The sequence below is a fragment of the Leptonychotes weddellii genome, chromosome 6 (assembly GCF_054177405.1).
Source record: "Leptonychotes weddellii isolate Sample4059 chromosome 6, ASM5417740v2, whole genome shotgun sequence".
Classification (NCBI taxonomy): domain Eukaryota; kingdom Metazoa; phylum Chordata; class Mammalia; order Carnivora; family Phocidae; genus Leptonychotes; species Leptonychotes weddellii.
This window is the reverse complement of record NC_138374.1, coordinates 87,335,923-87,361,792: the sequence shown is the minus strand read 5'-3', so window position 1 is coordinate 87,361,792 and position 25,870 is coordinate 87,335,923. Positions and strand designations below refer to the sequence as shown.

The 25,870-nt window shown below is 47.2% G+C and overlaps 2 protein-coding genes across 9 annotated transcripts in view; one reads left to right on the top strand and one right to left on the bottom strand.

Moving 5' to 3' along the window:
* Positions 1-2,464, top strand: part of NME7 (NME/NM23 family member 7) — a 250,753-nt gene extending 248,289 nt beyond the window's left edge. For all 8 annotated transcript variants that reach the window (XM_081824558.1, XM_081824556.1, XM_031034967.2 and 5 more), the window contains one exon: positions 1,653-2,464. In XM_081824558.1, the coding sequence (XP_081680684.1) occupies positions 1,653-1,685 (33 nt within the window). In that variant the 3' untranslated portion in view covers positions 1,686-2,464. The remainder of the gene's footprint in view (positions 1-1,652) is intronic.
* ATP1B1 (ATPase Na+/K+ transporting subunit beta 1) lies at positions 1,749-24,368 on the bottom strand. The gene is made up of 6 exons (XM_006739759.3): positions 24,114-24,368; positions 19,659-19,787; positions 9,119-9,274; positions 6,935-7,119; positions 4,294-4,374; positions 1,749-3,193 (listed from the first exon to the last, which is right to left on the bottom strand). Exons 1-6 carry the CDS (start codon positions 24,208-24,210, stop codon positions 2,930-2,932), a joined length of 912 nt encoding a protein of 303 aa, XP_006739822.1. The 5' UTR covers positions 24,211-24,368; the 3' UTR covers positions 1,749-2,929.
* Between the last annotated feature and the right edge of the window lie 1,502 nt (positions 24,369-25,870).

The window sequence follows — 25,870 nt, the reverse complement described above, 5'->3', positions numbered from 1 at the left end:
ACCACAGAGGAAGTAGATGGCACCTTCCCTACACTCAAAAAAATGGGTCATCTAATAAGGGATGGAATAAACTGATGAGAAGATAAATGTATAGAAGCACGAGTTCCAAAAAAATGCAGTAGTTCATACTAGAATGCGAGCTGCGAGGAAAGAAAACAGGTGTGTTTTGTTCCCTCGTGGATCTATCCCCCAGCTGTTAGAAGAGTACTTGGCACCCAGTAGACAGTCAACAAATACCTATTGAGTCGAAGAATGCAACCCCCATTCCAGTCTCCCAGTGGTGATGTAACCCTACAGTTCACGGGTGGGGACTGGATTGGTGCAGTGTGGACAGGATATGGGGAGGCAAGATTTGGACGGAATCTTGAGGTGATAGAGAGCACGCACACACACGTACTCACACACACTATGCCGCACACACAGCGGCTCGGATCGTACATATGAAAGCCGTGGCTTGTTTGACTAAAGTTGTGACCTTAGCCTCAAAAAGGCAAACTACCTCCCATCCCCCAATCTGTGTACTCCTTTCCCCAGACCTAAAGCCATCCCCCTTCTTGTTTTATAAACCTCACATTTCAGACTGATCTACACCCTGGAAAATGAGTTGTTTCAGCAAGATAAACCATCTTCTGTTATAGGAACGACACGTTCTATTTCTAGAAGTGTGGGTGTGACATTCAGAGAGACCCAGCTTTGTTTAGGTAGGTTGTTAGTTTACAGGTGCGGCAGTATTTCCTCACTTGTTAAGGACGGCTCCTTAAACCTTTGCAGCTAAGCTGTGGTGCCATCTTCCACAGTTCCCTTTGCTGGTTTTGTTGTTGTTGTCAAATGGAATCATTGCTCCTCCGGTATTAATCTGCCATCACACACTTTGCTGGTCCAGAAATAGCAAAGTCTCCGGTAGTATTTTTCAAGAATAAGCAAGACAAGCAGATCAGCAGGATTATAAACGTGAGGCAGTAAGGTGGGAGGAGAAAGTGCTACTGCCGTCGCACACATGGCCGCGGGCCTCCGCGTCGGTCTCTCCGGGAGCGGGGACGCATCTCGGCTTCACACCGAAGGGATCTCTGGGGGCCGGCCGGAAGGCAGGAAGGCTCTGCTCGAGCTCCAGCTGCACGGGCTTTGTGACAGGCTTCCATTTCCAGAAACATGATGCTAGCATTTTGGTTTGGGTATTTCCCACGTTGGTTATGTGATACTAAACCTTCAGCTCAGTTATACCCGGAGAATGTTTCTCAGAAAGCTCATTTTTTGTCCTCTTTCACATGAAGGCTGATTTTTAAATATGGCTAAATACAAACGTAGGCCGAACCACGAACCAAAAAGCAAGGTATGAACCTTAATGTACTGAACCTCAAACCTAACCTCATTTTTTAACAACTACAGCCCTTTTTTTTTTTTTAAACAACCTAGTAAAGCACTAGCAGGAACCAAAAATTCACATTTTCTAAACTAAGCGAAGTCAATACCACAAAATACTTTTAAACTTCAGCTTTGAACTAAAACCTCATTGAGTCTCTATCTCCGATGAACCTAGTTGTTGTCTCTTTTGGGAAGGGGTGTGCTCTGGGGCTTAGCTCCTGCCTCTGTTCAGTGGAAAAGGCTGAATTTCCATGTAAACTAATGAACTCATTCATGTGTTTGTCTTTCAGGTTCAGTATTTCTTCAAGATCTTGGATAATTAGCAGCAGAGAAAGCAAAGAAGTCACAGGCTGGAGCATTTAGACAAGAGTAATCACGCACATGAGGAATGTGTTCATTCTTTTATTGTCCATTGTTTTAACCTGACTGAATACAAGATCAACAAGAGCACTGTACTCCTGGCAATTATTATACATGTTAGAACATGGATTTTGCACTGTAGACAACATTTAACACCAGTCTATGGGGTACTGCATTGCTTTTTATAAAGTCCAAAATAAAGATTTATTTTCAAACAAGTGACTTTGGTTTATTTCATACATTACACTTTTTCTTGCAGAAAAAAATAAAATTGTACAACTGCATAAATATAAAATTCTTCCACCATGAAAATGGTTAAAACATTCATAAAGACACAGCACCAGCATGTGATGCCTCCAGAGAAAGGAAAAAAGGAAAAGTAAAGGAAAATGTACAAAGCAAATGAATTAGGCCTGTCACCAGCCCAAGTGACAGGCGATCCAGATCTCATACACAGCTTCAGAACGTACTGGAGGACAAGGGAAGAGATGTCGAGACGGCATTCAATACAAAGCACAACACAACCCCTCACCTTTTTGTATTATATTTCTGTAGTGTCACTTAAAATTAAAAGGGCAGTTCCCCCATGACAGCCCACCCCCACCCCCAGCCCCAGGAAAAAAAAAAACAAAAAGTAAAGACCTAACACCACAGGAAAAGACTATGGAGTGTGTTAAAAATGCTCACTGATGGGCCATTATTTTTGAAAGAGCCAAACCAAAAAAAAAATAAAAAATAAAAAGTACCATGCCAGTTTTATTCCCATTGACTATTTACATCTTGGACAGCAAACCTTGCTCACATAAAGTAGAAAACAGATACGATAAAACATGGCTTGAGAAACGACCAGAGTGTGCACCTACAATACTGGACACTAAACCGAATACACAAGGCAGCGGTACTCAGGGGCCAGAAACACTGCTTACTACAAGTCAGTTATGGAATCATAATTTACAGTAAAAATGGGCACGTCCCAAGGCTCAATTTTTATTTTCTCTTTTGTCATTTACAGTAGAATAAATATTTTGTTGCTATTGCTACACTTTAAATTTACATTCTAACCTATTAAATGCAGAAAGCTAGTGTAAAGCATATAGATTAAGTGTAGGTCCCATACGTATGACAGTTTATTCAAGACTAGTAGGTTTTTGTTTTTGTATCTTTTTTAACTTTTTAAATGGCTAGTGGGAAAGATTTGTGCTTGTGATCAGCTCTTAACTTCAATTTTTACATCAAAGCGTCCCTGAAAACGGTCTTTCTCACTGTACCCAATGTTCTCACCGTACGCCTTACACTCGATGCGGATTTCAGTGTCCATGGTGAGGTTGGTGAACTGTACGGCCAGCAGCGGCTGCAGGTACTTGGGCTGCAGGAGCCTGCCGTAGTAGGGGTAATACTGCAGAGGAAAACCGGGGTAGCCGCCCAGTCCAAAGTACTCCACGTTTCCAACTCTATCCTTATCTTCGTCTCGCTGAAAGCCAGAGGGAAATGAGATGTTAACGGCTTGCAGCCTGGATCACTACTTGCCGTGACAAACGACACTCTCGGTCCCACAGAGCAGTTTGCAAACCGCTGCTGCAGGGAGACCAGTGAGCCCCTGACGCGCCCGCTCAAAGCCCCCCCAGAAGCAGCTGAACGCTAACCACGGGAGGGTCCCCCTATGGTTCCTCACACGAGAGCAACCAGCACACACTCAGTCTAACCCCTGGCAGCCGTGGCAAGTGCACATAAACGCAAACTGTTCTCTTTGTACAAAGTGAAGGCAAAGGCCAACCCAACATTTCTCCAAAGCCAACACTAGAAAGGCACCCGCCACTGAAAGTCAGAAATCCACTGGTGGTGGTCCAGTGGAACCAAGCATTTCTCCAAAGCTAACACACCTAGAAAGGCACCTGCAAATTCACTGGTGGGGGCCCAGTGGATGGTACTTCAGCATATCCCCTCCAAAAGTCTAATTGCCTTTCACTTTCTTGCATCCATTTCATTTCTTGGTGCCCACATAGAACAGCACTGAGTAGAGATTCCCTTTCTTTATTCTGCCCTCTCTGTGAACAGTCCACTAGGAACCTATTTTTAGATCTAAAGGGAACACATACTATTACCTTATCTTTCATTATTTTTTATTTTTATTTTTTCATTATTTTTTAAAGAAAAGCCAAAACCACATTTTTGTCAAAAACAAAAAAACAAAAAAAAACCCACACACACACACACACACACACAAAAACAAAAAAAAAAGTTGGCCTTCAATTTTGAACACACCATGTGGGCCAGAGAAGCACTGTGTGGGCTAGATAGAGTTCACCTCTCAGTTCTATAAACCAATATTCCCGCTAATTAAATTCAGATAATTCAGTTTCTTGTTCTGGTAGAGAAACGGACATGTGGTTTTAGCCTTGTTACATCTTTCTCTTAAGATGTTCTAACCCCATACAGCTACAGCTCAACTGCGACTAATGCCCGGAAGCCACGTTTCTCTTCTACCATAGTCAAGTTTTACCTCGAACTGAAAAGTCTCGCCCGTACCCCGCCCTCCCTCCCCACCACCCTCAGTAAGAAGCGTCTCCTTACCTTGCCAGTGCACTGGACCGGCAGGACGTAGGGACTATACTTCATCACGGGGTAAGCCTCCAAGGACTCATTCTTGGGAGGCTAAAAATAAGAGCCCACACTGGTCAATAAATGTGCAAGTAATTTTCTATATTCCTGAAAAATGAAGCTAGTTTGTAACATAAACAAGTACACACTGGTCACGAAAAGTCAACTGAAATAACAGAACAGGGTAACAGAACGAATGACTCCCCTAACCAATCCATGCTGGGACTTTGGTTGAAATAAAAATAAGTGCCCAAGTTCTGTGAGGCCGCAAGTAAGCTGTGAAGCAGCTCAGCACTACAGGGCACTTCTAACGAGCTCTCCTCCAGGACACTGAAAAATACTCCACGTTTCCAGCAGAAAGCCAACCCAGCACAACATTCCTCGTTTGCTACGATTATAACAATTAGATGGAAAAGTTGGTTGACATTTCTATTTTTATAAAACCTGGGCTTTCCTCCATGAAAAAATAATGCCATCCTTTTCCCTCCAGCAGGCCTTCTTCAAGTAGGCTTTTTTTTTTCTTCTTTGAATCTCTGAATTTCCAGCAGAGGCTCTGCCAGGTAAGGAGCATCTCCAATTCAGTGAAGGAAGTCCAATACGTAAAATGGCTCAAGACAGCAAGTGCCCTCAAGGCAGCAGCCCCCTTCCATGGAAGGGACCCAGAGTACACTCTCAAAGTTATCGTTGTGGTGAAACATCTAGAGGGTTCCCTTCTGCAGCGCTGGCTCAAATCCATCCCACAAGAGGTGTGATGAACACCTTTCCCTGGAAAGACAGCCACTTGCTTGCTTACTCAGATCAGCGTAGCATGTAGGTCTTGACATGAGACCATCTAACCAAAGTCAGAGAAAAAGGGCAATTCTCTGTATCAGTAAGGAGCTAATATGTTTGACCCTCTTAAAATACAAGAAAATGATCAAGATCTGACTCTCTTAGAATGTTCTACCAGCAACAGATTTATCTTTAAAGATATGGAGAGAAAATGCCAGAATCTATCCTCAGAGGGTGAGTAGGAAATAGGCATATCAAGATGCTGGAGTACCACAACCTCGGACAGAAAGAATTCTCACAACAAAACGGGGGGCGGGGAGCGTGGTTTGAGGTGAGGTGATGGATTAGACTGCGGTGATGGATAACCAAGTGGAGACCAAAGACAAAAGGAAAAAAGGACGGAAAAGAAAAGAGTAGCTGAAGTCATCACTGGGCAGGCACCTCTACAGATGTGGGTAGAGATGAGAATCACAACAGGACCACCTCTTGGCTGGGGGTGACGGACAAATATCACTCAGTCCCTATGAAGAGCTATCACCACAAGTGAGGGCCTCAGAGAGCAGAGACCGGGCCTCGTCTTCCTTCTGACCACCACACTGATCCCTTCCACAGCCAAACAGCTGCTTTGTCTGGGTGAAGAGCTCCTGGGCAATCCGAGTATCAACTCTAAGTGTGACATAATGGTTCTCACCATCTCTCTTCCATTCTATCCTAACTTCCGTGGAAAGAAGATTACAGTTCCGTGGAGAGAGGGATACGTTCATTTCTGCAGGTGGGCCGTCCACGTCTGCCGGCCAGGCCTCCATCCATCCTGCACACCCACCCAGTTTCGCCTCGGGTGGCCGGAAGGGAGTTCTGAGGCCTCCTCCAGTTAAGTTAAAACTTTTCGTCGCTACATCAATTACCTGTTTTAAAGAGACTCCTGGGTAACAAGCATTGTGGAAACAAGTCAAGAGCACGCGGCAGAAAAATAATGAACAAAAGAGCCAGATTCCAGAAAGGAGGTTAAGTTTGTTCCTGTAACTCAAGAGACTGTGTGGTCAATCCCTGTCAGAATGGAAAACCCGACTCGGAAGTGCTGTGCCCGAGGGCGACCGGGGGCCCTGCGGCAGCAGCAGCCTCGCTTCAGGGAAGAGGAGGGCTCTCTTTCCCATGACCTGAGGGAGAACACGGAATAGCCGGTTTTACGAAAGCAGAGGTAACACCAATACGCGTTTCCTTCTCTTAAACGATTACTCTCGTCTCACCCGACGGCCAAGGACGGCAAGCTGCCACCGCTCGGTGATCTCAAGGAACGTTCATCCACTCGGCTGCGAGAACGCCCAGAGCCAACACCACGGTTATCAAAGCTCAACCTGAATGGCGATCAGCTTCTACTTTTGCAACGAAATCGTCATCCAGTAAAAACAAACAAACAAACAAAAACTTGTGTTTTCAGATTACCGGACAATTTTTTAAAAGTACTCTTGGACTCCAAGAGTACCAAAACCTGAGTGAGACTGTACATGCAGATAGTTTTTAAATTTGAAAATACCTTCTTCTATTTTTATTTTCGAAGACTTCACGTTGTAGAAGGACATCACAGAAGTATTAAGAACAGAGCCGCCATGGCTCTGCCCCTCAGAATTTCTCTCACTTTAGGAAATGAGATAAACGACCTAACTTTCAAGGATCTCAAGGCGGATACAGAAGTTTTTGAACTTTTCGACTTCCGACCGGGTTCAAAGTCGCCACTGAGTATACTTTAAATCTTCTTTACAGACAGACTCTCCTCACACCAATTAGCCGTTTCATCCAAATGAGAAAAGTTCTTCTACATTCTAGGGTTTAAAACAGGACTTGCCTTAGGTTTGAAGCCCAGAACTCGGTTGAGCTTTATTATGACACATGGTTTGCCCTCTTTGTAGCCATAAGACTCATCGTTTATTCCGGAGCAATTTCCCAACCACTCAAGCTTGAACCTGCAGACTTTTCGCTCTCCTCGCTCGTTGTTAAATTCTCCTCGTTCTTTGATTTCGCTGGGCACATCTGAAAACAGAAAACACCGTTTTCACTTTGTACCCACAATTCCCTGAGCGCCCCTGAGAGAGGAAAGGGAGCGTTCTTCCTTCTCACAGTACCCATTCCAAGCCTGTGGTGTTCTGCATTTAGTGCTCGGTCTGAATTAAGCAAGGATTTCCAGCAAACCCTCTCTGGTCCCCTCACGGACATTAAAAAGGTATTTTACCGCCAGCAATAGCTATTTATGGTCCCACACCACGGCTTCCTAGTACTTGATGATCCACACATGATGTTTGGTCTGTGGCAATATTTCTCTTCCCTTAAATAATGGATGACTCAGCTATTTAGGAGACTGAGCGGAAACCCGATCGCCTGTCACGAGCAGCTTCATCGACACAGGTCGTCACCAGCTGAGCTCATTAACAGGGACACTGTGATTAGAAGGCAAATTAAAAGGACTGCCAATAGTTTTCAGAACTGGAAGGTTTTTGGTCAGAATTGCCTGGCCACTGCTAGGCCACTGTCTTTGCCACTAATTAGCATGTTAAAGAGTAAAGAAAGAATTATTTTCTTCCTTTTCAGCCACCGTTCAAGGTTTTAAAAAAATTTTTTTTGAATTTTTGCCTTTGGAAGCTATGACTTCTTATAAGCATTTGTTCAACTGAAAAAATTGTATTGCAGTATTCTTGATTCATACCTTGTAACAAAGCCAGAGAAAGAATACAAGAAATAGAGAACTCAAAGTTAATTCAAAGCATCCTGCAGGAAACTGAAGCAAATACCATAATTTACATATATTTCTAAGGTCACAAAATAACTATTTTCCCTTTAAATGGTAAAGGGCCTCCATTCAGTCCCTCTCCAGGGAAGTGATTCACCCTAATGACCTTTCATACAGGCCTTTTAATTACCGCAAAGATGAAAACCTTATTGAAATCCTAATGAGAGAAATCTAGTGAAAATGTTTCTTCTAAATTACTCCTTTCAGAATGACTTAAAATGGCCATTCACCCCGTATTATGATGAAGCAAACAGGGCCACATGAAGAGCTGGTGTTGGTAAATGCTTGAACTGAGTCAGAAGGACTGATGTCACCTGGTAACTCAGATAGAGATCTTGTCTAAGGAGGTCTGAAAACATGGCTGGATAATGCATACTCCAGGAAGCAAGGAGGAGGATGTGTGTTCCTGTCAGCGGTCAATAAATCCAAGAGCCGCCCTTCCTTTACCATTCCTTATTGAAATGCTGAGCTGCCTGAGAAATTTCACTATCCATCCCAACCAGGGGCTAGGAAGGTCTCTACCCAACCAGAAATCATCTTTTATCTGTATCAGTGTAGCTAATTATGCCAGGGAGCCATTCTAATGAGAGAAAGGTCCTGTACACTCTTCCGAAGGGGGTGGGGGGGGGCCACAGAAATCTGGAAATATAAACAGTTGTGTTTCTCAAAATCAATGGATGTAAGAGAACCATAACTGTAACTGTGGTCTTCGAGTGTGAGCGGTAAAAAGCAAACGTGTCCAGGAGTGTTTTAAATTAAGCAAGACGGGGCGCCTGGGTGGCTCAGTCGTTAAGCGTCTGCCTTCGGCTCAGGTCATGATCTCAGGGTCCTGGGATCGAGCCCCGCATCAGGCTCCCTGCTCAGTGGGAAGCCTGCTTCTCCCTCTCCCTCTCCCACTCCCCCTGCTTGTGTTCCCTCTCTCGCTGTGTCTCTCTCTGTCAAATGAGTAAATGAAATCTTTAAAAAAATTAAAAATAAAATTAATTAATTAATTAAGCAAGACACTTTCCAAATGCAGATAATCATAATACTTGAGGCTACTTTGTTTCTTCCATCACATTTCCAAGCCTAAACCATAAAGTCTCCTTGCTTTAAAAAAACAAAGACCAAAAAAAACTGTCCTCTCAATATGGCCAGACTTCAATTATTTAATTATTTGAAGAGTATCTTTCAATCATTAAATAACAGATAGAAATGGGAAATAAGAATTAACCAACCACAAACATCCAAAATGAGTCTACTTACTGCCACAATCTTCAAAAATCATTTCATCCTTCTGGGCAGAATCTTTGTACTTTTCCAGGAACCTAACTATGTTGAGCACATAGGCCTCATAGCTCTTGGGATCATTAGGGCGAAAGGAAATTTCGGTCTTTTGGATCTGAGGAATCTGTGTTAATCCTAGACAGAAAGAACAACATGGCCAATCGTTAGCGGGAAGGTAGTCAAGCAAGATCATTCAAAGCAGGTTCTCCACGTGCAAACATGCTTCGCCAATCCCACCTACTAAAAAGAATGGGTTAAATTCTTGCTCTCTCGTGAAATCACTTCTCTGGCATTTAGTAAGTACCAATGATGGTGTCTTACTATCATATATCATTTCATTTACCCAGCACCACTTCACGATAGGCATCATCTCCATTTTATGAATGAAACTTCTTGCACAGAAAGGTTAAGTGCTTGGCCCAAGGTCACAGAGGAAGTGGTAGAACCAGAATTTCAACCCATGTCCGCTGTACTCCAAAGCCTGTTATCTTTCCAGTACTTCCATATGCTCATATTAAAAACAAACCGCGTAGTTAGCTAGCATTTCTTGCAGGTGGCTTTCCTTTCCCTAACTGCATGTAAGCCTTGGAGCACAGAGGGCTTTTATACTTTTTGTAATGAGGTGATGACCATTCCAAACTCTACAAGACTCAAGGCTACTCGACAGATATTTCTTTGGGTCTTTAACCCAAACTGGATGAACTGGGATTTATGTACAGTTACCACTCCTGCTTTCCATTCCAAAAGCAAGTCAAGTGCCTGCCAGTATAAAATTCCAAGTAGGACTACCTCGAATTTTCATTCTTTAACCAACGTTTTAGATTCTTTAATTTTCCAAAGCCTCTGCCATCACAAGGTTTTCTAGATAGATATTTGACCACCACCACACAGCCCTATACACAGAGGCGATGGGTGGAGACTTGATCAACTGCCTTCTAGTCTTAGATGGCCACGTAAGACCCAAGTTGCCTGGTTAAATTTAAATTGCAGATAAACCATGAATCAATTTTTATAGAAGTATGTCTTGTGTAGTATTAGGACATACTTCTATAAAAATCAATCCACAATATAAAAATCAATTATCTGATGGTCAAATTTAATTAGGCGTCCTGTATTTTATTTGCTAAATCTCACAACCCTATTCTAATCCCCACTCCAGACTTCGTGTTGGGCACAGAAGGCGGCTCATCCCCGCGGCCCCTCAGAGCACCACCTTCACCGAGGGGCGCGTTAAACCTGCCGCTGCACGGGCTCCACCCCAGACCTGCCAAGCCAGAACCGCTACTGATGGGACTCGAGAATCTCTACCGAGCCCGAAGGGTTCCCTAAGCACTCTTGGGTTAAGAACCACTGCTCTGGGGAGTCAGAAGCCGAGAGTGGCGATGCAGTGATGCAGATATGATGAAGACAAGGACATAATTAAAGTGATGACAAGAGAACGGTGACTATCTAGCAGCACCCTCTGTGAGGCTGGAGGACAGGCTTCGGTAGGGGCTGGGCTCAATGGCTGCTCTTCTTTCTAGTGATTAAGGATGGCTTTGAGCTTCAAAAGTGGTTAAATAATGAGGGAGGCCCAGCTTAGGGGGCCTGACGAGCAAGTTCTTCCATGCTTGCAGTTCTCTAGAAGAATGGAAAAAACAGGGATGAAGACAGACCGTGAGGGTCTGGAACCAGGCAGAGGGGCTGCCCTAGACAAATGACTTTACAAATGACATGAAGAATCATCTCAGAAAGGGTCATGTAGGACCTGAGGAATCCAAGAGAAAAAAGCTGTCAACAATGATGGAGAGGAGTCAAATGGGAAGTAGTGGGATTTGCTCTTACAAAAATCATCACTGTTAAAAATAAACAAGGGTTACTACAATTAAAAATATTTTTTAGATGCTCACAAACCCTAGAAAATTGTTTGTGAGACTTACACAATTTAAGTATACCCTGAACAATCTTTTTCTAAACATTAAATTAGAAAATTGGCATTGTGACCATTTATAGCACAAGGAGACAATAAAATAAAAATGACAGATACCTGCAAAAATAAAATAAAACAAAAGTGAGTAGAACTTTCCATTGGGATTTCATGCTTGAGAAAGTATGGAAAACAGGACTCCCCATTGAAATGGGGAAGGCCGCCGGGGGGGAGGGCGCATTCCTGGTTTGACTTATAAACTAGACATTTAAGTCAAGGTGACATGCCTGGACCTGCGAAGGGCAGAGGCAGACGCAAGGCCAGAGGGTTACAGAACTTAGGAGGATGGGGTGTTTTCCTAGAATAATCCTGGAGTCAGCAGAGAATGGAGCCTGATGGGCATTCATACCGGAGGCCCACCGGGGAGCCCGTGCAGGGCAGACAGAAATGTCAGAGGCAAATGCCTTCAATATCGGTTATGCAGGTTTGCTGAAATCCATCTCAGGTACTTTGTGTGACTGGGGTGGGAGTGGGGGCAGAAATGGACTAATAACATCTATCATGTTAAAGTAACATGGTAGGACCTCAACCACAAGGTGAGTGTCCGGCTTCAGCTGTCCGGGCAGCCCCTTCCGATCCAGTCCCTTCTGAATTCTCTCTTCCAGGGGCCAGTCGAAGACCAAGCTTCCATCTCCCGGACTGGGTGATGTACTTCTCAGACTCTCCCAGAGCAAAAAGGACAGCAGGGAGAGGAGGTGGCATATGCAGAGTGCTTTTCACTCCCTTGAGCTACCAAGTCCAAGTTCTCCACTATTAAAAGTTGACCAGGTGACACGTGTGGGACCCCCAAGCATCAGCACCCTGAGTCAGGGCTCTGGGCTCTCACTAGCAGAAGGGCACTGCTAGTGAGTGCATCTTTCAAGAGCCTGAGAACTGTGGCCAAAACTAAGTTCACGCCCACCGAGACAAACACGTGATTCCCATTAGCAAGCGCCTCTATGGTTAAGAATCTAATCTATGGAAATAGTAGGCATTATTATTGCACTCACAATGGTTACCACTGGCCCAGGAAAGCTCTATACAGTTGGCCTCGCTTCTCTCTAGATCGGGTGAAGAAGAAATAATGAAAACCAAGTAATTGAATCAATTTTCGCCAATTTCCATCCAGGAGCCCAAATCCTTCAGTAAGTATGGCTCACAATCTAAGCGCCACAGAGCCTGTATGTTACCATGTGAGAGAAATGCAGTTGGAAGATGCTTGAAGAATTGTGACTGTGTTCAACAGAGAGAAGCATCAGAAACTGTGGGACTGAGAAACCAAGAGTAAAAGAGACAGTTAAGCACAGGGTCTTAGAATACTATGACTTGCTGAGGTGGATTAGACCTTGAGCCAAAGCCACTGCCCTGTCCTTTCCATTTGAAGTGACACAGAACCTTGGGAGAGGGAGCCCAGGAATGACAGACCAACCCCAGGAAAGTCAGCCATGCTTTCCTGCCTGCTGAAGTTTACCTCTGGGGCCTCTGAAGGATCCTGAAGGTGTAACTACCATAAGCCTTAGTGACCATCCTTTTAAGATACCCAACTTATGATCTAAAGATTGCTTCCAGAAAAAGAAGCATCCATGGTTTGGGTTCTGGTCATGCCGTCAGCTCCTCTCTCTAAACCCTCAGCTACTGGAGCATGTACATACATACATAAATACCCAGGAGCCACCCCGTAGTCAAGTCTGGACACAGCCTCCTCGGTGAGCATGTCTGCTCTCCTTCCCCCATGTCTGGACAAGCTCTCACTCCATCCCCCAGCAGCTCTGCCTCCCCTTTTCTTCATCCAGAGCCTTCTGGCCTGAGAAGTTCTCTTCCTGGAAACTCTCAGAGATCAATCCCCTCACCTATTCTGCTCTGGATCATCTTAATTAGGAGAGTTCTCTGAGAGATCTTTTCCAAACCATTAGGAAAATTCCTCTCTTCAAAAGTAATTTCCCTAAAGCAATTATATACACACAAGAGGCTGATGAAGGACCCTTGACCGGATATCTGAATCATTTACTTTACATTTTCAGACTAACGGGAAGAGACAGAAAGGAACGGGATCAGACTTGGCAATTTATTATTTTGAGTCCACACAGATTTCTGCAACTGTGACACTCTCCCCGGGCTACACAAATCCCATCTTGCTGGCCGGCATCCTCATTAGTCGTGTTCACATGAGACTGGATACTTTCAGCTAGTCCCTCTCTACATTGCCCACTCCTTAAAGTTGTTAGTCATAACTTTAGACAAGGATGAGCTTTGTTTCCAGTGGTAACTCCCAGAGGCCAAAGATAGCAGAACAGCCAATCACTGGCTTGTGGTCTCAAATTATATTCCAGGAAACCGATATAACCTTTTGCCTCGCCAGTGTTCTGAACTTGAATTGACATTCACCATGCTGAGTTCTATACAGCTTTGCCCTGGTAGGGCCATTTCCCTTAAATTACATTTCGCTTATTATTTAATAAAGCCACCTAAGTGGACTGAAATCATAAATGGGATGTGAAATTTTAGTACTGGGTTTTTAATGAGGATGGCATCTTTACAAAGGATTTGGAGTTTAAAAAAAAAACAAAAAACAAAAAAACACCTCTTTGGCTTTGCAGTTGCCTTTTATAGTTACATTTGCCTTTCCTTGGTCCCCCATCTCTTGAGAAACAAATGAGGAAAACACTCAGGTTTTGGCTTTAGTAGCAGGTGGGGGAACTAGCAAGTAAGTAAACAAGGAAAGGAAAGGAAAGAGAAAAGAAAGGCTTTTCACTAGGAAGTATATTGTGTCCAATTAGGTTTATAATGTAGCGAGTTTACAATGCCTCAATTTACTTGCGAGTTTTAAGTATTTAAACCAGAACATGACCATTGTAACCTTGTAACAGTTACTCAAGTGAATCCCAAAGCACAGCTGCTCATATGGTCATTTAATACACCCCTTAAGTCACCAGACCAAATACTCTAAATAGGCATCATTTTCCATAGAAACCTCCAGGAGGGTACCCCTGATGACTAGTAAGGGCACCCAAGGCAAAGAAACACAATGTAGCCGTGCACACAGTACACACATACCATGGATGTCCTGTCCAGTCCAAGTTGAAAAGTAATTTGCAACTTAAAAAATTGGGGGGTATGATTTTTATAAACACTCATACACATCTATGTGTACAGATACATACACACACATACACACACACATCTCCCCCCTTCAAAGAGCCAAACCCTACCATTTTACAGTAAGCTTTTCTGTTCAAGGGCAAACTGAACAAACATATACAGCAGATCTGACTTGTCTAGATACAGAACATAACATCTGCTAAGTGACCAATAACCTGAAACAAGACGCCGTATCATACATATTGGGTAATGTCTATTCATGCATGTATGTGGGAAAAGCTGTATTTTTCTGGTTGGAAGCCACTAGATAATAGACATGCCTATTCTCCTTCATCTCCCCAACTCTGCCATAGTCCCAGCTGCGTCAGATGGGCCCTCAGGTCATGCGAACGCTCCAATAAACACACTGAGCAGCCCCATCCTGCATAACCGCAGCACATGGAGGCCACAAGGCCGTCGCTCCTTCTACGACATCCTCCAGAACAGAGTGTGCACAGCAAAATCCTCTAAAAGAAATCACACAGATTCAGCACTTTCTCCCCATTATCCCTCCATGGATGGAATTCGTTACCCAGTCCTAGGTGTCAGAGGTCTCTGCTCTGCTCATTTACCTCAAAGGACTCATTTTTCTGCGGCCCCAAGAACATTTTAAAGTTAATCATTAGGCTTCCTGTGTACCCAAGAGCTAACTTATTAGTTTTATCTTGGTCTTTACAAATGAAGAAATAGCAACATGGGTTGGTGAGCTGCTGACGCCACACAGCGGGGCTGGGGCACTCTGGAGAGTAAGAATCTGTGGAGCTTGCTGCCCTAAACCCTTCCCCAAACTACGGGTCTGGACAGTAGCTTCTGGAAATCCCAATAGCCACCAATCCTAGCTCATCAAGAGCCACCAACTCTGGGAGTGAGCTGGCAGGATCCATGAAAGGGTGGGAAGAGAGGAGGAGGGAGAATGTGAGGGGCAGCCAGGCCTGGGGAGTACTGTGTGTTTAGCATGTCAGCTCACAGAGTACAAATCAATGGAATCTAATGGAAATGGCAAAGGAAAAAAACAAAAACAAAAAACAAAAAACACCCTATTGGCACTTTGAAATAACAATTCTCCCAACCTAGAAGGAAGCCAAACGTTTCCAATTCTCCCTTTGAAATTTAAATGAGTAATACAAGTGTGATAGTTTGAGGAAATAAGCAACTGAGACAGATGTACTGATTTCTCAAGAATTTGGCTTAATTACACTGAGATTTGAACTACAATGCCTCGTACCCTAATGGAAGACAAGCTATTTCCCTCTTACAGTCAAGATGAAATTGACACGTCCAGTGGTTCCAGTGTGGTCTGCTGGTCTGCACCCCCCACCCGCCCTCCTCGAATCTGGTTACCATGGCACCAAGAGTATGACCTTTTTTTTTTAATTTATTTTAGAGACAGCACACGAGCAGGGGAGGTGCAGGGCACAGAGAGAGAGGAAGAGAGAATCTCAAGCAGACTCCCTGCTGAGCGTGGAGCAGGACATAGGGCCCGATCTCATGACCCTGAGCGGAGACCAAGAGTCAGACGCTCAACCGACTGAGCCACCCCAGCGCCCCAAGAGCACGAACCTTTTATTAGTTCTTCCAACACTGCGCCATCTTTACTTCAAAACAAAAGTAAAAGCAACCCGCAACCTGCTCAGCAAGAAGCAAGGTGGCTGGGAATCTCCCCTGGGCGCCAACTGACATGCAGGGACCTTCACATCACTCCACTGTGGCTCAGTGAGCGGGGGCTGGGGGAGGGAGGCCCCGGGTGGAGGACGCTCTTGCACAACAGTGCTGGGCAGGCAGCGAGGTGTGCGGGGTCCCATGCCCCCGGGCTCTCCCAGCATGGTGACGGCAGAGTCCCCCTCCAGGTCCAACAGTGAACAGCATGAGCAGAGCTGCTGCCAGCCACCGCAAGGGCCTTCCCGAATAGGGACTCCCAGGGAGAAAGCGTGGCAGGGCTCACCTGGCCAGGGTGGGTATGTTAAAGGGACAGACTACACGACAATTCCAGTGTCACTTACATTTACCTAAAAATATCTTAAAGCGTATTTCCTAACCCAATTTCTCCCAAACGCTTTCTGTGGTAAAGCCAAGATGCTATTCACCCCGTGAAAATCGCTAAGTGTACAATGCGTCCCTGCTCCATCATCCAAAGCTCACAGTCTAGAAATACTGAATTCAGTCCCGGAGAAGAAACTGCTCCTTCCAGTAGAAGAACAGAAGTGGCTGCTAACAGCTACCCTCTGCTTGATGCCGTTAGCTTTGCCACTAGTCACTTCACATCCTCACGGGGTATTATTCCCATTCTGCAGATGAGGACGGAGGCATCACGAGGTCAAGTAGTGCACGGAATGGTGGGGAGTGTGTCCAACTCCAAGGTTCCTGCTTTTCCTTCTCGGGTCAGCTTCGCAGTGGACAGGTGTACAATGGCTTACGAACTCGGGGCTGCTTTCATACTTACATTAAGCCATGTCACATGGCCAATAATCAGCCATTCCTGACCCACAGACACAACAATTTGTATGTTTCACCTTCTATCGCAGCGGAAGCGCTGGCCCTGTGCCCTCCGAGCTGAGGGGGCGATCTGTGCACCACTGTCCCAGAGTAACAGGACGCTGTGAGGAGGATTGGGGGCAACGCCACCATGGCTCAAGCCCAGAAACTGCACGCGATGCCTTTTTTTTTTTTTTCCTTAAATTTCACTTCCATTTTTGTAACTTAGTCCTTTCTCGGAGACTTTCCTGTTCAGCCTATCTGCTTATCCAGTATTCCAGACAAACAGACCCAAATGTACAGCACCATTGCCACTGTTTAATTTGGCCACCTTTGCACGTTGTTATTCAGAAGAGATCTAGTTACAAGGTGTGCCCAGAGTGCAAAACGCAGTCAAACCCCAGTCAGGCCGGATCTGTACTCATGCCCCCAATTCCGTTAATAATAGCATTACTAAGTCTTCCAATCTTTAAATGACATATCGAGTCTTTCACGCTCAGTAGTTTCATCTGACTGAAACATACAAGCTTCCCTCCTTCGCTTTCACAAATATGGAAGCTTGGAGATACGAGTGTTCTTCCACAATGTGTTCAGTACGCAGACTGAAGGAATAGCCTACCCCAAACACAAATTCTTGAGATCTGCTCTGACAGATCCCAAGAGGAGGGTCCAGTGAGGGTCCCTCCAAGCACCCAGGGACAGTCCCAGGCTGCACTTCGTGGCTCTGCTCACCTGGCCTCCCTGCTCCAAGGCCACCATCATTTTCAAATCAAAGTCATGTCCCTTGGGAGGGTGAGAGCAAAGGGTCCTCTGCCCAGACTCTCCTGGCAAGGTGGTGGATGAGGAAAGGAGGAAAAAGAGACATTCGAAGACAAAGAACCCAGGCAGCAGGACAGGGAAAAGGGAGAGCTGAGAAAGCACTTTTCCTGTGACTCGGGCCAAAGAACAGGAACGCATATTTCCACGATGAGCCATCAGCATTCCTCTGGAGAAGCGACGGTTTGTCAGGTCAGTTTAACGGCTGAGGACACTAAATATAGGTACTGAGAATGTGTCTTTTAAGAAGGGGCTGTAAGGAACGGGGCGGGGGGGAGGCTGGAAGAGGGGGCGGGAAGGGCTGAGCACCTCCACAGATTTTCTAGGCAAGGTCACTGGCCAAGTCCCCACTTAAAAGGTCTGGCACTTCAGCCTTTTCTTTTCTTAGGCTTTTCTCTTTGAAAGTGGAATTGCCCTTTCTGCAAAGAACACGAAGAAATTTTTTACTTTTATTGGCTGACTCCCCACAGTTTATATAGACAAGCAGCACAGTTTTATATCGAGGAAGTTAAATGCCTGACTCTTCAGCTTTGAGGATAAGAATTATTATGAAGCGGCATCATGATTAAAGAACAGCTTTTCAGTGGCTAAAAAAATAGAAAGATCTACACAAATGTGAATGACGACTACTCACACTACCATAAAAATCTAACAGAAGAGGACACACTGGACTTCGCTGTCACAAAAGCCAGTGTACGACCTGTTTATTTAAGGTTTACCAGAATTTCTGCTTCAGCCTTTCCAGAGACCCACCTCTTCGGGGAAATACTTGCTGGAAACTGCGGATTATTAACCAGGTTAAAGTTGTTTTATATACTTACATGTTTGCTTTTTTCCTACTTCCAAAATCCCCCAGATCTAAATTCATCGGGCACTATCCAGGGTTTCCTTATAGTGGAAGACCATGGGACTTGAGGCTAGGGAGCAATGTTCGTTCGCCACCTCCATATTCTGAAGATTTTCTTCTGAGCCTTTCACAGCCGCACGAGGAGGCAGACACAAGTTTGGGACAAGCAGCCACACTTGAGCGAGGCCGCCCGGTGCCATGATCCAAGCGGCTCGGTGCCATGAAGACGGCCTCAAGACTGTCACCTAAATACAGCTGTTACGAAGCCGTTGCCAGGGAAAGTGGAGAGGGGACACGTCACCGCCACCCCCAGTGGCAGCCTCAAGGTCATTTATAATGCAAGAAGCCGGAATTCATGCAACATTTCCTGTCTCTAGGTCCTCCTGACAATGAAGTTTAGAAGAGCCAGCGAGCACGATCAGGTTTGCGGCTGCCCTGCTGTCCCGTCCTTCCGTCAGCGTCAGGCGTTAAGGGCAAGGGCTTTCCCCAGGGTTCAGTGACTGCAATGGACATGCACAAGGCACACAGGGTGCACGTCACTCAACAGTGACAGCACCCAGATAGCAGCGGGGCACGTGTGCGGCGTTTTTTCCTTCTGTGATGACCTCTCCTTGTTCATCCCAAGTTTTCAGAGCTAAAGGAGTCAGTGAAACTGCAAAATGGGTCTACAAAGCCGATATACTAAGCCAGCGGGTACACACACTGAGACGTGAGAAGAGAGTGCGCCGCTGTTCAAGGTCAAACTAAGTCAAGCTCAGTCAACAGCAGGTGGGAGAACGGACTCCTGAAGCCATGGCTTCTCTCTGTTGAGTAATCGGCCATGTCAGAGCTTCTCATCATCCCTAAAAATAACTTAATCGTTCAAAACAGGAGCTGAAGTGAGTTTTGTTTTTTTTTTAAAAGGATTTGTCTGAGTCACAGCCCCCTCAAGAAAGTGAAAGACGGGCCTGAGCTGGAAAGGCCCTGTAATGACCCCACTAACCAACCCACTGGGCAGTGAGGATGGATGCTTCATCGGGAGTCACAAGCTGGTGGGGTGCAGGCTCGGGTGCCAGGGGAGACCAGGGCTCTTCACCCTCATTGCAGAGCTGTAAAGATAAGACATCTGCAACCCCCGGAGCTCTGTCTGCAATGCGGGCAGGAGAGCTGGCTGCAACCGTGAGCGGCTCCCATTTTTCCTATTAAACCAGGCTCGGTTTACTACTGCATTACAGACAAGTCTCAGAAAAGTGTTTTTCTGAGTGAAAAAGTGACACCCATTTTACCTCCCGAAGAACTGAACTTATTCACATTCATGTTACCTGGTGGGGCCACTCGGTCCTGGTATGTGGGCTTGAATTCGCTGATGGTGAGCAGCATCACCTGGATGGTCCCAATGAAGATGCCAGCCAAGCAGCCATAAAATATCACGTAGAACAGAAGGATCTTAACTGCAAGGAGCACAGAGAAAGACAAGGCTGTGATGTAGTCACACACTCAGAATGAAAGGGTAATCTTCTCAGAGACGAAGGGACTTCCTTCCTGGCTTCCCCTCCAGCGGGTCTTCAGAACTTCCTTTTCCAACACTGATCCAGAGCATGAACCATATTCCCACACAATGGGGTAAAAACAAGAGACGGGCAGTCCTCCATTACAATGTGTGTGTGTGTTGGGGGGAGGTTAGGGTAAGAGGAATGTTCGGCTAGAACTAAGATTATTTACAGGAAATAACTGTACTGCCTAAACAAAAAAATTTTCATGAAGATCACCAATAAAATCTAGGGACATGTTTGTGTGCTTACACAACACATCGCAAATATGACAATATACTCCCTCAGAGACAGACGCAGGTTTCCTTGCCCTGTTTGTCCCCTGACATCTCAATCCTACAATCCAAGCCCCGCTGCCTCTTCAAATATTCGAATGCCTGCAAGTTTTTATGCTGGGCCAGAGCAATGAATGCCGAGAAACCCTGGGAAGCTCTTCTGCTCCTTTCTGTCACCCCACTTCTGACATGTATTAGGCACTGACTGCACTGTGTTTTCCTTCAGGGGCACCAAACGAGGGGGAAACAAAAGGAAATCTTATAGTCAAAATGACAGGCATATTTTTATTTCATCTTCTGCCTGGACCCAGAACACCGACTGGCTTGACAAGCGGCATTTTCTTTCTCCCACAGCTAGCAGGAAAGCAGGACGTAGGCTGAGCTGGCTGCAAAAGCAGAAAACACAAGAAGCTAAGCACCACGAAGCGCACAGACGGGAACGAGGCTATCAGTTACTGGTCTATGAGGATTATCTCCCCGATTAGCCGCATAGTAACAGGCTGTACTAGGCATCGCCCGGCAGCCCCATGCCAGTCAACATCTCCCTGCGAACGTAAGAACAGGAGCAAGTGAACCGTAAGGTTATCAAGTCTGAAACAGGACTGTACGAAGGAGCCTTAGGTTACTTCTAAAAAGCTCCAGATCTCATGCGGTAAATGCTGGGGTCCTGGGGGTACAAAGCACAGAACAAAAGAGCGCTGAAAGGAAGTGTCTTGGTGCACGGTGGAGGGATGGAGGGACAGAGTGGGCGCCCTGTCCCAGGAACTAGCCGGGTTGCCTTTGGCATGCACTTAAAAGCCCAGCTTTCCAATCAGCAAATACACGGTTCAGGGAAATCATGCTGTAAGCGCCAGTAAAACAAGCCAAATGCACATAAGACCAAGATGCTTAATCATAGTTCTTTTCCTCCCCTATCCAAAAAAAGTAGGAAAAAGGCCAGGACATGAGCCAAAGATAGGGAAAAATGAAAGACTGTAGAATCCTGAACCACAGCTGCCCAGCTCAATCACTGCCTCCCAGCAGGACAAGGGTTAATGGCTGCATTCAGTATCCAAGTAGCAGTAGGCAAATGGTAAGGCTGTGACGTCAAGAGATCTGGAAAATTTTTCCAGTGAATGCTCCTAAGAGGTGCAAGAGTTGGTATAATAAGGGTGTAACCTCCCTTTTTGTGTGTCGTCCCCCCCCCCCCCCCCCGTCTTGGTGCTCTTAGCTTGACCACACTTGGCTCCTCCAACAACTGGAGCATTTTTACACTCGTTCCTTGGACTCCTGATACCGAATTCTAACAACTTAAGTAGGTACATAATTGAGGTGACAATTGAAAATACAAATAGAGCAATGGAAAAATCAGTCCTTTTGCAAGCACACCGATTATGGCCGAAGAAGATACAGCCTTTCCATTCTGCCTGACACCCTACCCTAAGAGAAGTGAGGGATTTTTCTCTTTTGCTCCAAGATGTTACTTAGCAAAATCTCCCCAGTGACAGCTGTGAGGTCAACTGGTTAGAGGAACATGAACATCTGCCAGGACCTATGCAGTGGACTCACCAACACAGGTTACCAGGGGCTGCTCAAAAAGAAAAGCTAGACAAATTGTACCAACCGGCCAGGGTGGCACGGAGGGTAAATTTTAGAGGCTTTTTTTTTTTTTTTACTCTTCAGCAATTTTTCTTCCTTTTAAAAAAATGCAAGTAATATAGAGGTTTTCCAGTTAGGAAAAAAAAAAAATGAGTACCCTTCAAAGGGTCACAGGCAAAAGGAAAGACTGGCATCCTGGCCCAGCAGTAAACCTAATAAAAACCTACCAATGCCTGTATTAACTTAACAAAAAGGTGGAAACTTAATAAAAAGGCGGAAACCACAGGTGATTTGCATGCTGCCATTTCTCCAGCAGGTGACAGGCAAGGTTCCTGCGTCCATCTTGGTGAAAATCTACCTATGCATTTCGTCCGTAGGAGACAGCAATTGCTATCACTTTCTCTGATAAGAGAAGGTCTGTCGTTTCTTACATTGCCAGAGAAGAGGAGACAAATTAGCGCAAAGCAAAACCTGAATTTTTAGCCCAGCACCTGTACCTTGGAAAAGAGAAGCAAAGATGAGACAAGCACACCAATCCTGATGTCTGCATCATTAATCAGTGTCTTGGCACCTTGCGGGATGTGCTATCAAGACACCAATATTAAGACACAGGCGCGCGCGCTTTCTCTCACAAATGGAGGCTGCCCCACTAAATGTCAGCTTAAGGAATAAATCTTCCTATACTGCCTCACCTTCTAAAGCAAATATTATTCTGAAATTAGAATGAGGAAAGAGATCTATTTTATGAGAGGGGAAAACACTAGAGGGCAAATTTCACAATATGTCTGGCGTCCAGGCAGCCCCTGGCCCGTGACAAGGCTGGGACCAGACCACCAGGGTTGGAGCCCCCTGTGCATCCGGGAGAAGGGGACCCGTTCCGTTCCGCAGCGCACCCCCCACCCCCAGGACTCACTCAAGTTACGAGGAGTTGCTAGGAGATCGCCCTGGCCAGGGGCCGTTCACCCTACACACACCCTGAGTTCTTCAGGTTTTCGCTTCCATGTTGAGAAAACCGAGAGCTATCTTTATGCATGCGAAATTATGCCAATAATCCCACTGAAGAACACAGGCTCCCCAAAATAAAACAAAATATAAAATACGAGCCAAAAGCCATCACTTGAAAGACCCACATTTAACATGGTTCAGGAATACCTATGCTTCCCTGTAATACCTTGGAATGCCGTTTCACCTTGACTAACCTTGAAGTGTGATGCATAATTAACCCTTTATTTTTCAATCAAGAGAGCCCCACTAAAGGCTGCAATTTTTTTTTCTTTGCAAAAATCATATATTCTAGCTTCTTCCAATTCAAAATGTCAGCCAAGCACTATTTCCCTGACTCATTCTCCTGTGATGGCCACAGATCCTCCCAATCAGGAACACTGCATCAGCCCCTAGCCAGGACTCCCTCAGTGGTTGCAGTGGTGCTGCTGGTGGTATTGATGAGGATGATGGTGATGATATTAGAGAAGGAGGGGGCAGTGATGCAGGAGGGGGGAGTTCCCTTCTCCCCTCTCTTCCGCAGTCACGACTCTATTACAGATTTGCCTACAACTCTGCCCTTCAAAATGACCTTTAAAAAAAAATGTCACCCTTCCGGTGAAGGGAGGCAGAAAACAAGGTATCTAATTTTCAATGAGGGAAAAAAAAAATTCCATCCAGCCAAGCAACAGGCTGCCCCAAATCCTGTAAGGTGAGCTCCATCTACCTTTAAGCCATTTATTTCTTAGACTAACCCTTCACTGTAATCAACCCAAGCTACTTATTCCGCATCTGTGTGTGTAGACACTGAAAACACCCAGACTTTACCATGTTCGTTATAATGGCTCTAGGGGAGGTCACTGGGGAAACTCTGGGCATAGCTAAGAAATACTGCAGTGTGGACGGATTCTGCTCGCCCGCCCACCACCCGCGCCTTTTGAGGTATTCAGACTAGAAAGGTGCTGTAACACACAACCTCGCCTGCATCCGATCCGATTACCCCCATGAGGTTCTCTCATTGCCTCAAATCTCATTTTTTAGGGCTTGGGACATGACTACACGGAGAGACAAATCTAGTCTCCCGGAGCCGGCCCGTTCCCGGGAGGAAAGGGCTCCAGCGATGCTCGGACAGATTGCAAATTACCAAGACAAGACCTTGGCAATCTACATAATCCTCTGCCCGGCAAGCTCCCGCGCCCAACCTGCGGGCTCCGCATTCCACACCGGATGACCAGCCCAGGCCGGCGCGACTCGAGCAGCGCCCGCTGCCGACCCCGCTCCACCCCGGGCGGCGGGAGGCTTGCGGAGCGGTCCGCAGAGCCTGCGCAGGGATGCGTCGCCCCGGACAGACAAGGCGCTGTGGGGTGTGGGGAGCTGCGGACCCCTTACTTACACCAACTGCCACCGGTCCTGCCCAAAAACTCCTTTTTCTCCGAGTTCCAGATGAATTTCTTCCAGCTGCCCTCCTCCTTGGCTTTTCCGCGGGCCATGGTGGCGGGTCAGCGGCTGCCGCGGGGGCTGAGGGTGGGTGAGTGCGGCGCGCGCCCTCGCGGGCTGCTGGTTGGCGGCCCCGGCCCGGCTCTCCGCAGGTTGCACCCGCCGCTGCCGCTGCGGCTCTCCGAGTGCCAGACGCGCGCTGGAGGGGCAGAGGCAGGAGCTGGAGGACGGGGAGGCGGCGGCGGGGGCGGAGGGCGGAGGGTGGAGGGAGGGGCCGCGCAGGCTGGGCGGCTCCGAGCCCCGCACCTATTGGTGGGCGCACGGCCGCTCGCGGGCTCTCTTTGGTCCGCCACGCGCTCCTCTTGCCCTTAGGGGTTTGGGGGCTCGGCGAAGCAGCTGCCGCTCCGGCTGCCACTGGGGCCGCGTGCTCGGCCCCCGCCTCCTGTGACCTCTGCAGAGGTAGGCAGAGGAAGGAGAAAGTCAGAGAGAAGGACGGACAAACGGACAGCGAACGAAGCCCGGCGCGCCCGCCTCAAGCGGAGAAATTGGCGGACCGCACGCCCTACCTTTACTATATACCGCGCCGGGGCGGCCCGGGGCCCCGCCCACTAGCGGCCCGGCTGGCCAATCGCAGGCGCGGAGGGGGCGGGGACTAGGGCCCGAAGGGGCGGGCGCGGGGCCGGCACAAAGGAGCCGCGGCGGCGAGTGGGGCGGGCTGGAGAGCGGGGGCGCGAGGGGCGGAGGGAACGGCGACGCGCGCGCCGGCGGCACTGCGCAGCCCCCTCCTCGCTCGCGGTTGGATGCAAGCCTTCCTCTTCCGTAGTGAGGTGCACCGCACCTGCGTCGCCCGGCACCCCGCAGACGCCCGGGGACCCCAATCCAGCTGGCCTGATCCAGTCCCTCCCGCCGGCCTGCTCTCAGCCGCACGTTCCCGGTCTCCCTCCGCGGCAGGTCCACCCCTCGTAGGCCCTGCAGGGGTGGGGGAAGGTCACTCGGGGACGCCTGAGAGTCAGGGACTCTGCCTAGCTCCGCCCTGCCTCTCCGCTCCTGCACCTGCCGCCCCCTGCGCGCTCCCCGCCTCTGCGGTTGCAGTTTCGGCCTGTCCGTCTCCTTCCAGCCCAGCCCAGCCCGCCAGCCCTGGCTCCTGACTGCCTGACGCGCTTCTAGTGGGCAGCCTGAGCCACCTCAAGCAGGACAGTCACCAAACCCACCCCGGGCGGATCCCGGGTTGGAAGGAGTAGGAGGCCGACCACTAGCCCGCCGGTGTGTCTTCCCTGGGAGACTAGTCGCACTTCATGGCGGGCTCACACCAGTCTACGCCCGGACGACAGTATTTGCACATGACCCAACCACTGCGGACTCTCCTCGGTGCCCAGTAGGTGGCCAGTATTCTCACTGACATGTTTTTTTATGCCGCCTTGGGAGTACCGACCACTTTGTTCTGCTGTAAAATCCCTGAGGCCAAAAGAATTTAGGAAGACCCAGATCAAATGGCAGGACGTTGAGGGGCAGTCCCCCTTCCCATCCCTTATTCCCTGTTGCTGAAAAGCCGAACTCCTTGGTTTCATCTCTCTCCTCTGAACACCTGAGCAGCTTCACACATCCCTCCCAGGGCAGTGGTGACACAGCAGAAATCAGCAGGGGTGTCTCTGCAGTCACTGCAGGGAAGCCCCATCCCTAGAGAGCAACCTATCCCATCCTGGAAAAGACTTC